The following is a 12,325-nucleotide window of genomic DNA, read 5'->3' as shown; positions in this document are numbered from 1 at the left end:
TTAAATTGAGTTCTAATAAAGCTGCCATTCCAAAAGAAAAAAAGAAGAAGAAGAAGAAGACAAAGCCAGAAGAGAAACTTTCCTAATTCTTTGCATCTTAGAAAAGACTGTTTTATTTATCACAAATAAAATCATTTATTGGTGATAGCTAAACTCAACTTACTAAGGCATGTGGCTTAGAATAGACAGTATAGAAATGTTAAGTGTTATTGGAGCTGAAGAGACAGACGGCTCAGCAGTTCAGAGCACTGACTGCTCTTGTTTAGGACTTGAGGTTTGGTTCCCAGCACCCATGGGTGATTCACAACCATCTGTAACGCTAGCTCCAGGGGAGCCAGCATCTCTAAGGGCACTGTGTGCAAGTGGTACACATATATAAAATCAAAACCAGTGAATATGAAATAGCTGATCCTAAATGGACCACAGGCTCTCACAGAAAGTCTACCTACATATCCTAAGTGGCCTTCAATATCCACTAGTTACGGTTAAGTTTTATCATAAGAAAGTTTTACTTTAATCCTCAGATAAAATGGTCCAAAACAGGATCCACTCTACATTTTGACACAAGGAAATCATACCCACTAGGCGATCTGCATGAACATGTATGGCATCTTCCCAGGACTAACAGTCTAACAAGAAGAATCAAAAATCATGCAATTTGTTCTTGCATTCCTCAAACCCTTTCCCTGCAACAGAGTCTCTGCTCAGCATCCCAGATGCCAGCTATGAATTCTACAAGGGCCTGGACAGTAAACAAATAAGAGACTAAACTACCACATCATTCCTGAAGCGCCAGAGTCATTTAATGCCAAACTATGAAACCCATCCCCCTCTCGGCCCTACAACTCAGAAGCACACTGATGCCCACACTCTGGAAATAGCCAGCCTGATGACAAGAGGGCTCATGTGTAAGCCCATCTTGGGCGGCGTCCTCACTTGCATAGAGGATGAGGGCTCATATGATGTCCCTTATGCCATCCCTCCCCCACGCTCACACACCCACAGTCCTGGAATAACAAGGTGTCATCAATCCCCTCACACCAGAGCACTGGAGATATATAAAAACAAAACAAAGCAAACAACTTCCCTGGCCACCAAAAATAGATGGCCCAGCCAGAAATAGCACTGCCAGAGACAGGAAAGTGAGCATCTCTGCAGAAGTGACAGGTGGGTCACAGTGAGCTGAGAGTAATCAAGTACTCTGGCTCCAAACTAGATCCTTTACCAGTCAACAATACCAGGACTTTGGGTGTGTCCACAGTGGGCTCAACTTAGAGAGCTCGTTTGCTGAGCTGCAATAGAGGGAAGCTACCAAGCAGTCCTCTTGCTCACGCCTCACAGGTTTCAGTAACCTGGGGGCTGGGGAGCTGGTTCAGTAAGCAAGGACACTTGCTATGAAAGGGAGAGGACCTGAGTTCAAATGCACAGAAAACTTGTAAAAGCCAGGCACATGGCTCTGTTTGCCTGTGAGCTTCGGGTTCAGTAAGAGGCTGTGCCTCAAAGGTAAGGTGGAGAAGGACCTGGACAGTAGTTTAGTCTCCTCTGTCCTCTGTGTGTATGTGCATGTGCACCTACACACACACACACACACACACACACTCACCACACATACCACACACGCACACCACACACACACCATACATACACACAAACACACCACACACCACACACACATCTACACACATACATACACCACACACCTTACACCACACACATCTACACACACACACACACCACACATACCATACACACACACCACACACACACCATACATACACAAACACACTACACACCACACACACATCTACACACACACACCATACACACATACACACCACATACACATATCATACACCACACACCACACACACCACACCACACACACACACACACACACTCCACACACACATCTACACACACACACCACACACACCACCACACACACACACACACACACACACACACACCACACCACATCACATTACATCAAGATTTCCAGTTGCTCTCTTTCTTAGTGGTTGGCATAACCTAGCACAGCATACCTACTATGTATCAGACACTCTTAATCTCCATATCTGGTAATGAAAAGACAGAATAGATTTTGTGGCTCTATCAAAGGAGCTGAGTTCAATGCCCAGCACCCTCATGGCAGCTCATTCTAGCCTGTAACGCCAGTTCCAGGGGATAGGACACCCCTCATATATGAGGGACATATATGCAGCAAAATACCAATATACATAAAATAAAAATAATTTTTTAAAAAAGGAGGGGGGAGACAAATCTGATTTCAACATCTTCCTGGTAAACTATTTTAAACACTTCCCAGTTAAGACTGGGCAAATTTTAAAGTCTTTAGATACTTCACAGGCCGTATAGACCTTTCTGTTTTCTTCTCTACTCTCCACTCCTCTCCACGGTCCTTGTCAGCGTGGTCTCAGGCTGTCGACTAGCTCTAGTTCCTCCCCTCATCCACTGCCTGGCTCATGCTTTTTCTTCTGCATGGAAAGTTCCTCACTGGTCCCTTCACGTTCCATATCAGTCCCTAACCTGCCTTCCTTCTGTTTAACAAAATTAAAACGAAGAGCAGCCCCAGAGACCCCAGGCACAGTGACCTTGATTTTCAAATGTAGTAGAAGCTTGGCTTTTTTAAAGGCCATTATTAAGACCAGAACCGAAGCCCAACAACCAGAAGTGTCAATCAACCTAAATAAGCATAAGAAACTATACAAATGAAGACTTTCTAATGGATCAGATCAACTGAGGGAGCTTTGTGACTGCGACTAATCAAAATAACTTTCTGTAGTTCAAATCACTCGGTCGTTTCCATATTCTCCTTGTAAGCATTTCTTTGACATTTTGCCTCAGGAACAGGACACCCCTTATACCAGGGTGTCTTCACATTTGAGAATTACTCCAAGAGAAAGCTAAAATTATATTGTTTTCTCTTTTACACACTCTTTCAGGTCCTCAGACAAGTGTAGTTTTCTCTAGGAACCTTCCCCTGTACCAAGCCCAGATTCACTCTAAACACCTAAGCTACATATTTTGTTAAGACACTTGACTTCCATCATAGCATCGATTACATTACAATGTGCTTTAATTTGAACACCAGACCATTGTTTTTGCTCCATAGTTTTTAAGAAAAAAATTGAATAATTTTATACGTTAAGTTAGGAGTGAAACTTTGCTGACAGTCTGTGGAATGACTGCATCACATTTTAAAAGAATAAATACCAACTATGCTTGTGGATATTCAAAGTTTAGAATTTTCTCCTCTTGTCTAATAATGTTGCAGATGTCTGAAGACATCTGTGGAATCTAAACTGGTATACTTAAGATGCTATGATAATGAAAGTCTAAGGCCCCTTTCAAAAATAAAATGCACTTTGCCAGTAGCATCAATGTTTCGAGGCTGTGATTAGAGGTAAACAAGACATATGAAAACTGCAGACCCTAACATGACTCAGATTCACCAAAATTAGCAAAGGATGCTCAACTGTAATAATGCAATTCCCTGAGGGAAGAATTCTTCCTATTTTGGTTTAGTCTTTTTCCTTCCTTCCTTCCTTCCTTCCTTCCTTCCTTCCTTCCTTCCTCCCTTCCTCCCTTCCTTCCTTCCTTCCCTCCTTTCCTTCCTTCCCTCCTTTCCTTCCTTCCCTCCTTTCCTTCCTTCCCTCCCTCCCTTCCTTCCTTTCTTCTTTCTTTTTTCCTCCTATAGATTTTGTGACCCATGTGGAAAAGTTTGTCAGGATGAGTGGGGCCTCACAAGGCTGACTCACTGTGGTTCGAATCAGCAGCCTGCCAGAGAAAGCTGGCTTCAGTGTACAGCTAGAGAATGCTGCTGGTGGTTTTGAGGGCATGTTCATATTAAAGACATCGTTGTTAGAAAGTAGGTAATCAGGGGAAGGTAGCGGAGGCCTGCTCTTGATTTTATAGCCAAAGACACACACCCTTTTTGAGCTCTTTTCTAGCTTGGACCGTCCTGAGCTGTGTATAAAGCCACACTGTACACTCTCACCAGTGGAAACCCCTCCCTGAACGGTCCTTCCATCTCCCAAGACACCTGGAGGCAGCAGCATTATTTCAGCCCTGTCACTTTAGACCTGCATGATTTCCAGTGAATTAGTTGAGCTTTGGTCTCTTCGCTGGTATAATGGATGTAATATGATTATCTATCTCCTAAATTAGGAAAGTGAGCCAGAACTAGTTGAAATAGCATGTTACAGATTTAGAAAAATCTTGAGTATATAGAAAGTACTTCACGAATATCATTTATTATTATTTGCTAGGGACACAATTCTCTTAATTAGTCCCATCAAAAAGTATTTTTAAAAGTCTTTGTTTCCTTCCCTTCTTCTAGCTCTCTGGCTTTGTCAGTGCCTGAATGGCATTTTCCCCTCCTGCTCCATCATTAACGCACAGATACCTGCTTTAAAATCTGTCACTCATGATAGATACCGAGTCATGGCAAGAGAGCCACGAGATCTACGGGAATAGTTAGTTGGTCTTCAATAGTTTTCAACAAATTTGCTGATGAACATTTATTGAGTACACATTGTATACCACATTACATTAGATGCAATAGACTGGCTGAGGGCCAGCACAGAGTCTGAATTAGAATATGCTTTATGATTAGAAAAACCATCCTAACAAACAAAAGGAGAAACACAATGTCTTAGTCAAAATTTGAAGGATAAACAGGCGTTGACCAGGTAGAGAAGGAAAGAATGGTTTCCAGGCAGAGAAACAACCAGAAACAAAGCCATAGAAGAAGACAGCTGTATATCATGTAGGGGTCGGGACTTTGATTCACACAATGAATGTGTGAGATGATATTATGATATGAAAGGAATTTCCTGCTTAGCTGGGAAGATCTGATAGAATTCTAATCTGGATCAGCTTTAACAGAGGAACTTAGAATTTCATTCCCAAGTGGGACCCTTCATTAGCACCTGATACCCAGAAAGTAAGGCTGAGCAGTTCCTTCCTAAGCCCTCCAAGCAGTCACTATCCACCCCTATTTAATTCACTTGCTAGTGTTGACCAGAGTGTCGAGAATGAACACACAGAAAAGAGAGCCCCTGGCTCATCCATCCAACTCCTTTTGTCACGTTTATACATTAACATCTGTGGCCTCACAGACTCATGTGTTTGGATGCTTGGACATGTGAAATGGTACTGTTAGGAAGCATGACCTTGTTGGAGTGGGTGTGGCCTTGTTAGAGGAAGTGGGTCACTGTGGGGACAGACATTGAGGTTTCTATACTCAAGTTTCACCTACTGTGGAATCAAAATCTTTTCCTGGCTGCCTTCAGATCAAGATGTAAAACTCTTGGCAACTCCAGCACCAGGTCTGCCTGCATGCTGCCGTGATCCCCACCATGATGACAATGGACTGAACCTCTGAAACTGAAAGCCAGCCCCAACTAAATGTTTGCCTTTATAAGAGTTGCCTCATGGTATCTCTTCACAGCATTAAAACCCTAAGACGGAGTTATTGATATTTTCCCCGACTAATTATGTTCTGGCTCCACAGCACACCAGCGTCTACATTTTGGGTCTGCTGGATCTTACTTTGTGTCACGCAGAATTATGTGGGTATGTTGTCATGCTCATGGAGCATGCCCAGACATTGGCTCTGGAAGCGGGGTTGCTCCCTCACCCACTTCAGACCCAAACACATTCATGCCCATTGTCTTCCGATTAGCTGGGCCTCCCTAACTCTGGGACAGGGAGGAGGAAGAAGAGCAAAACAGCCCAAGAGCAGGAACACTGCCCTTAGAGCAGCTAGAAGGTAAACCGGCTCCAACGGAGGCTTGTCCCATGTTATAAAACTCGCCACAGAGGGAAAGAGAAGCTAAAAATGTATCCATGGGAAGCTCCTATGTGAGAAGCTCATGCTTAGAGAAGGCTCAAGCAAACCCCCAGCTGATTGTTTCAGCCTGGCCAGTCAGTTTCTGCTGGATGTTAGAGTACCCGAGTTGATGATGGTATCTCTAGCTATTGCTATTCGTTCTCTTACCAGAGATCCTTACCCAGTGTGCTCTGCCAGGGATCAGTATTGGGAACTCTAGGACCACCTTAAGGGGCTTCTCCAGTTGACTGTTGCTGAATGTTTTGGGTATCCAATTTAATCACGTTTGCTCTGTCTGTCTGTCTGTCTATCCATCCACCCACCTATCTACCTATCTATTGATCTATCTATTGATAAATCTATCTCAATCTATTGATCTATCTAATCTACCTGTCTACCTATCAAATCTATTGATCTATCTAACTTTCTATCTATCTAACTTTCTATCTATCTATCTCACTTGCTATTTCCTCTTACTTTGGCCTCCTGTGCACATAATATAATAAATTCACTCATTCAAAACAAAACTATGGCCATCATATAGTGTGTCATTTACTTTTTTATGTCAACTTGACACAGCCATAGTAGTCTGAAAGGCGGGGACCTCAATTAAGAAAATGCTTCCAGAAGATAGGGCTGTAAGCAGGCAAGACTATTGGGAATTTTATTAATTGGTGATTTATGGGGTATGGCCCAGTCCACTGTGGGTTAGAACTCCCCTGGGCTGTGGGTTAGAACTCCCCTGGGCTGGGTAGTCTTGGGTTCTACAAGAGAGCAGATTGAGCAAGTTATGGAGCACAAGCCAGTAAATAGACCCCTCCATGGCCTCCGCATCAGCTCCTGCTCTATTTGAGTTCCTGTCCTTACTTCCTTTGATGATGAACAGTGATGTGGAAGTGTAAGCCAAATAAATCCTTTTCTCCACAAGTTGCTTTGATTGGGGTGTTTCATCACAGCAATAGTAATACAGAACATGTTGAAATCAGAGTAACTCCCAGGTAACTCCCTAGAATTCCTTCATCAGAAAACATTTTCAAAAGAATCATATGACTGGTGAATCTCTGTTTACTGAGCCAGTTCCTTTAATATATCTTCTTTTCTCATTCAGACTCTACTTTTTAATCTCCCTCTAGCCCAGCCTCTCTCGGACTCATTCTGTGCATATCCTTCTTCCTTTCCCCTAAATGTCCCCTTCATTTGGAATTTTATATCTCTGACTAGAAAACTTAAACCCAGCATCTATAATAAATAGGTGCTCTCTGCTAGAAAGCTCTTCCACAGTCCTTGAATAAGATTATACACACTCTCTCTGTATCTCAAATTATATGGTCCTTATTGTTACAGACCACATTGTTATTTGCAGTTATGTTGTTACATTACTATGTTGTTAGTCATGCACTGTCTAGACTTCCTAACACGAGAATGAAGGGCAGGGACATTATCGAATGCTTCTTGTTCAGATCAGGAGGAATCAATCCTAGATTCTCATCCCAAGCCTGTGCCACTTTGACATGCTCGACAAGCCCTAGAGGCAGGAAGCCCTGTCTGGTACAGAACCTTCAACATAGTTCACTGCGGAAGCCCCTACCCACCCTTTATCCCAAGGCCATGGAATATATGTTTTAAAACTTACAGACCATGTCCTGATATTTTTTCCATTTCTAGGGTAGGGCACTGGAATGTGTTCTAATGCTCAGTAATGCTTTCCAAGCCAATGATCCTTCTGATTGTCAAGTCCTCCTGTGGAGGTGCTCAGATAGACAAAATAGATGTGCATGTTTAAGGGTGAACACACATTTTAGCACTCCATGAACCAGCAATTTAGTTCTGCTATTTCTCTCTTAACATCTGGAGGGCTTATAATGCCTCTGGTTGGCCCTTTCTTGGAGCCATAGCCTTATACCTGACAGTGACTCTCAGAATTGAGACATAAGGATTAATTCCTCATATAAGACCTGAACTATAAAAGCAGAGGACTCAGGGGTTATATCTGGACTCTAGCTGACCGTGCTAGTCCCCCAGCTCAGCCCCACAGCATCTAGCCATTCATCCCATCAGTGGATCTGACATTCCTCACTTCTAAGGTCTCACCAAAAGGAGTTGGAACACACCTTGCCTTTCAGAGGCACCCCTCACAGCTGCTGAGATGCTCTGAGAAGCACTGCCCTTTGAGCAGCGGCAGATCCAAAGGGGGAGGGGAGATAAGACCACGCTTACTCCTGTCACCATTATCACCCACGGAGTATCTGGAAGCATGTGTTTGTGGTCCTAGTGAATGTCTGTAATTATGACTTGAGGAAAGATAGTAAATGCATGCTAACACAACTCCTTTTGAAAATGTGATTTTATTGTGCTATGTTCATAGCTAACCCTTGTGGACTAAAAGGAAACCCATTGGTCTGAAAACCTATGTACAAGTACTCAAGAGATGCCCGCTCCTTGGGTATCCCCCAGAGGGCACCAAAGACCTGTTTCTTTTTTTAGAACATGGGCATGATACTTTCTGAGTGTCTCCTCTTGGGTGGTATAAATACAGGTTCTATTGTACAGACTTCCAAGGGCCAACCTGGCTTGCAGGGAGCTGGGAATTTGCACTACACTTGGGCAGATCTATGAATATTTAAGAAGTCCATCTTAGGATTTCTGTTGTTGTGAAGAGACACCATGATCATGCCAACTCTTAGAAAACAAAAATTGGGGTCGGCTAAACTCAGAAGTTTAGTCCAATATCATCATGGTGGGAATCATGGTATCATGCAGTGCTGGCAGACTTGGTGCTGGAGGAGCCAAGAGGTCTACATCAAAGCCTGCCTGCTTCCACAGTTACACACTTCCTCTAAGAAGACCACACCTCCTCCAATATGGCCACACCTCCTCCATTTAAGGCCTCACCTCCTAATTTTACCCCTCTACTATGGCCAAAGCATTCAAAAACATGAATCTATGAATGCCATAGCTGTTCAAACCACACAGAGTCTGAAGCAGCTTTACCTGATTTTTGCTAAAAAGCAAACAGCTCTTGTTGAGTTCCCTGATAGAATAGACAGCTTTCTAGCATTGTCCGAGCTGGCAATAGAGAAAAGTGTCCTCAGCTCACGATGTCGCAAGTACAGCTTTCTCCAGGTGTCATTTAACCTTCCTGGGTTCGTCTGAAAAAATGAACTAGGGCAATGACCAATAAACAGAATTCACCAGTACAAGCAATTGATCTTCCACAGGCTCTAGCAAAGAGCTAAAAGAATATACTTAGGGTGTATACATCCCTGAATGGGTCACCATTATGATAACTGAGCTCATAATCCTATATATAGATCTTTTTATATATAAAATCCTGATTCCATATTTCTGTCTCACCTTCTCAAAGTCTCGAAGAGCCTGGGTCTGCACCAGAGGGGGCTTCTCAAACGCTCTCAGGGAGTGTGCCTGCCCAAAGGGGATCTTCTCGGCACTTCTCCAGGTCTGTGACTGAACCGGAGGACCTCGATCTTTAGTGTCACTGAGAAAAGCTGCAAGGAAACAGAACAGTAAGAAAAAGAGCATTCGGGCTGGAGAGATGGCTCAGCCGTTTGAGGCTAGGCTCGCAACTACAAACATAAGAAAAAGAGAATCCATAAAAAAGGCAGCCTGGCTGCTCTGACTCGTAAATCCTGGGACGCAGCTTCCATCCATGCCTCTTTGTGACATGATGGTCATACTCTGTCTCTACCCAGGTGGCCAAGTGACATGGACTGGCCGAGAAATCACACAAGAATTATACGGCGTACGTCAGGAAACGAGGCCTTGCAACATTGCTTTTCTTCTCTCAGTTTCTTTCCACCTCAGTATTCACGATGCTGAAAGCCAAGTTTTCAGAGCAGGAGCACGGGTAAAGATAAGAAATTGGTGTTCTGCTCCCGTCAAAACATGGCCGCAGATGGGGGCACCACAGGGATTATGATCTGAGGTAAAATCATAATCATTCAGTATATATATATATATATTTTCTTGGTTGATAGAAGGAAACAATGAGCTGCCGTGCTGCTATTAACCAAACTATTCTCTTTGCAACAAGAAGAATAAGACCCACACGGCACACATGACATGGAATTCCAGTCTGAGGACAAGTGAAAACAAGTGGGCCCTGGACGGCCCTGACTCCATGAGAAGCTAGCTGTGGCCCTGACTTCATCGCGAAGCTATCTAGACACAGGAGTAAAGTAGACTTTAAAGAAAATCATCCTTGTGCTCTTTTTCTTCCTCTTTCTCCCTTCCTTCCTCTGTCTCCTTCTGTCCCAGTTGTGAACTTGCCAAAAAGAACTGTGTCATGGTTTCAATCGTGTTTGGATGTTCCTCAAAAGCTCAAACGCTAAAGGCTCGCTGGACACCCTATAGCACTTGTGGGGGTGGAAACTGGAGCCAATGGAAGGAAGGCAGGTTTCTGGGGCAAGTCCTTGAAGAGGTTGTTGGGACCCTGGGCCTTTGCCTCTGTCTTTGCTGCTCAGTTGTCCTGCGGTGGTCATATTTCCTCCTATGGACTCCTGCTATGGAGGCCTGCCTCACCACAGGCCAAGTGGGAAACAGCCAAGCAACCACAGGCCCCTGAAACCAGGAGGCAAAGGCAGTGCGCCCTTCCAGCTGCTTTCCTCAAGTATCGCTCCACAGCAACAGAAAGGTGTCAAACACAGTTAGCATAAGAACAGGGACCAAGAAGCACAGACATGTTCCAATCGCCCGCGTTCCCATCACCGACCTAGAACCTTTGCATGTGCTCCGCAGAGATTTACCTGCATGCGGGTTAAGTGCAAAAGGAACTTTGAAGAAAAAGTAAAGGCAAATCTACAAATTATGAAAGAGAAATTGAAACTTCTAGTCTTATGGCAGAGAGAGAGAGAGAGAGAGAGGGAGAGAGAAACAGAGAGAGAGAGAGAGAGGGAGAGAGAGAGAGAGAGAGAGAGAGGGAGGGAGGGAGGGAGGGAGAGCTCTGTTTGCACTTTCATTTTACAATTGAAGCATCCCTGCTGACTGGCACATGTGCAGCAGTGAGTGTACTATAATTATGACATCATTAGTAAGAATAGTAAACAACATTTAGGAAGTGCTTATTTCTAGACAAAAATTTTAGTCATTTAATCTTATCTCTGAGAGTGACATCATTATTATACCCATTTTAATAGGGCATCAGAGTAGAGATTTCATTTTGAGGGCATAATTTATTTTACTCATTTGCAAGCAACTTTGATCTTGCAATCCTAGCCTCATTAAAAGTATGAAGAATTCACAGAAATATTTGGGTTATGACTGACTGTACTGTGCTGTTTCCTAGCACATAAAATTACATACCAGGGATTTCCAACTAGGGAATTATATACTTCAGTGATGTGTGCAGATTTGGAAATTCATAAAAATTTTGAGGAGACTCCCATTCTGGACTGGAAGAGCCCCAAATCAAGGGAATGGTAACTGGCAAGAAGCAGTGATGGAGAAGGGCCTGGTCCACGGCATCCTTACCTGCTGCACTGCCTGTTCTGGGTACCATCTCTCCATCATCTTCTCCGAAATAATGTCTGTAAAAGAAAACATGCGTTAATTAGTGTAATTAATGAGGTACATGTTACAAGGCTCCTCCTATTTCTGATATATGACGACGACACATCTGTGTGCTGGCCTCTCCCATTTCTTCACCGGTACTCCTTACACTCTTGCCAAAGGTCTTCACTGCTGTTGTGGTCAATGATGGCAAAAGTGTAAGAGAATGTAACTGGTGTGAAGACTTGGCAAGAGAGACCTTTAAAACCAGATAAGGAGGGCAGCAACCCCATGAAGGGCAGGAGCAAAAAGAATATTCTATCAGGAGGCAACAGCGAGGGTCCTTAGTCAAGAAGGACTCTGGTATGTCAGAGCGACACAGGGAACAGCGGGACCAAGCTGAACCTTCTCAGAGACTAAATAATAATAAAGATCAAATACTTAGATTTCACATAGATTGTTCTAGATGTGGAGTGAGGCTGTATGAAGTGAGAGAAAAGAGAACGGTGTTCTATCTAGTTCGCTTCTCTGCTGCTGTGATAGATAACATGGCTGAAAGCAACTTAGGGGAGGAAAGGGTTTATTTCAGTTTGCAGTCCCAGGTAATAGTCCATCTCTAAAGAAATTCATGGAGGACTTCAAGCAGGAACTTCTGTGATTGCGGCAGAAATCACAGAGGAAAGCTGTTTGCTGGCTGAGGCTCCCTTTGCCCTGTGGCTTGTGTTCGGCCAGCATTCGTTTACAGCTCAGAACTACCTGCCTAGGGGTGGAACCGCCCACAGTGGGCTGAACCCTCCCACACTGATCAGAAATCAGGACAATTCCATACAGCGTTGGCCACAGGCCAATCTGACCTGAGACTCCCTCTTCTGAGGTGACTCAAGTGGCCAAGGGCGTATGGGGTGGGGGTGGGGAGCCAGGGGAGGGGGCATCAAGACCCCAAGCAACAAGTGTGAGGGTTTTACA

General features: G+C 43.9%; 1 protein-coding gene across 1 annotated transcript in view; it reads right to left on the bottom strand.

Moving 5' to 3' along the window:
* The window catches only part of LOC127682917 (myomegalin-like), a 177,305-nt gene that overhangs the window by 144,746 nt on the left and 20,234 nt on the right, over positions 1-12,325 (bottom strand). The window contains exons 2-3 of the mRNA XM_052179661.1: positions 11,342-11,397; positions 9,209-9,360 (exon numbers count right to left, since the gene is read on the bottom strand). Of these exons, the coding sequence (XP_052035621.1) occupies positions 9,209-9,360; positions 11,342-11,397 (208 nt within the window). The remainder of the gene's footprint in view (positions 1-9,208; positions 9,361-11,341; positions 11,398-12,325) is intronic.

This window comes from Apodemus sylvaticus, chromosome 4 (genome assembly GCF_947179515.1).
Source record: "Apodemus sylvaticus chromosome 4, mApoSyl1.1, whole genome shotgun sequence".
NCBI lineage: Eukaryota > Metazoa > Chordata > Mammalia > Rodentia > Muridae > Apodemus > Apodemus sylvaticus.
This window is presented reverse-complemented; position numbering and strand designations above follow the sequence as displayed.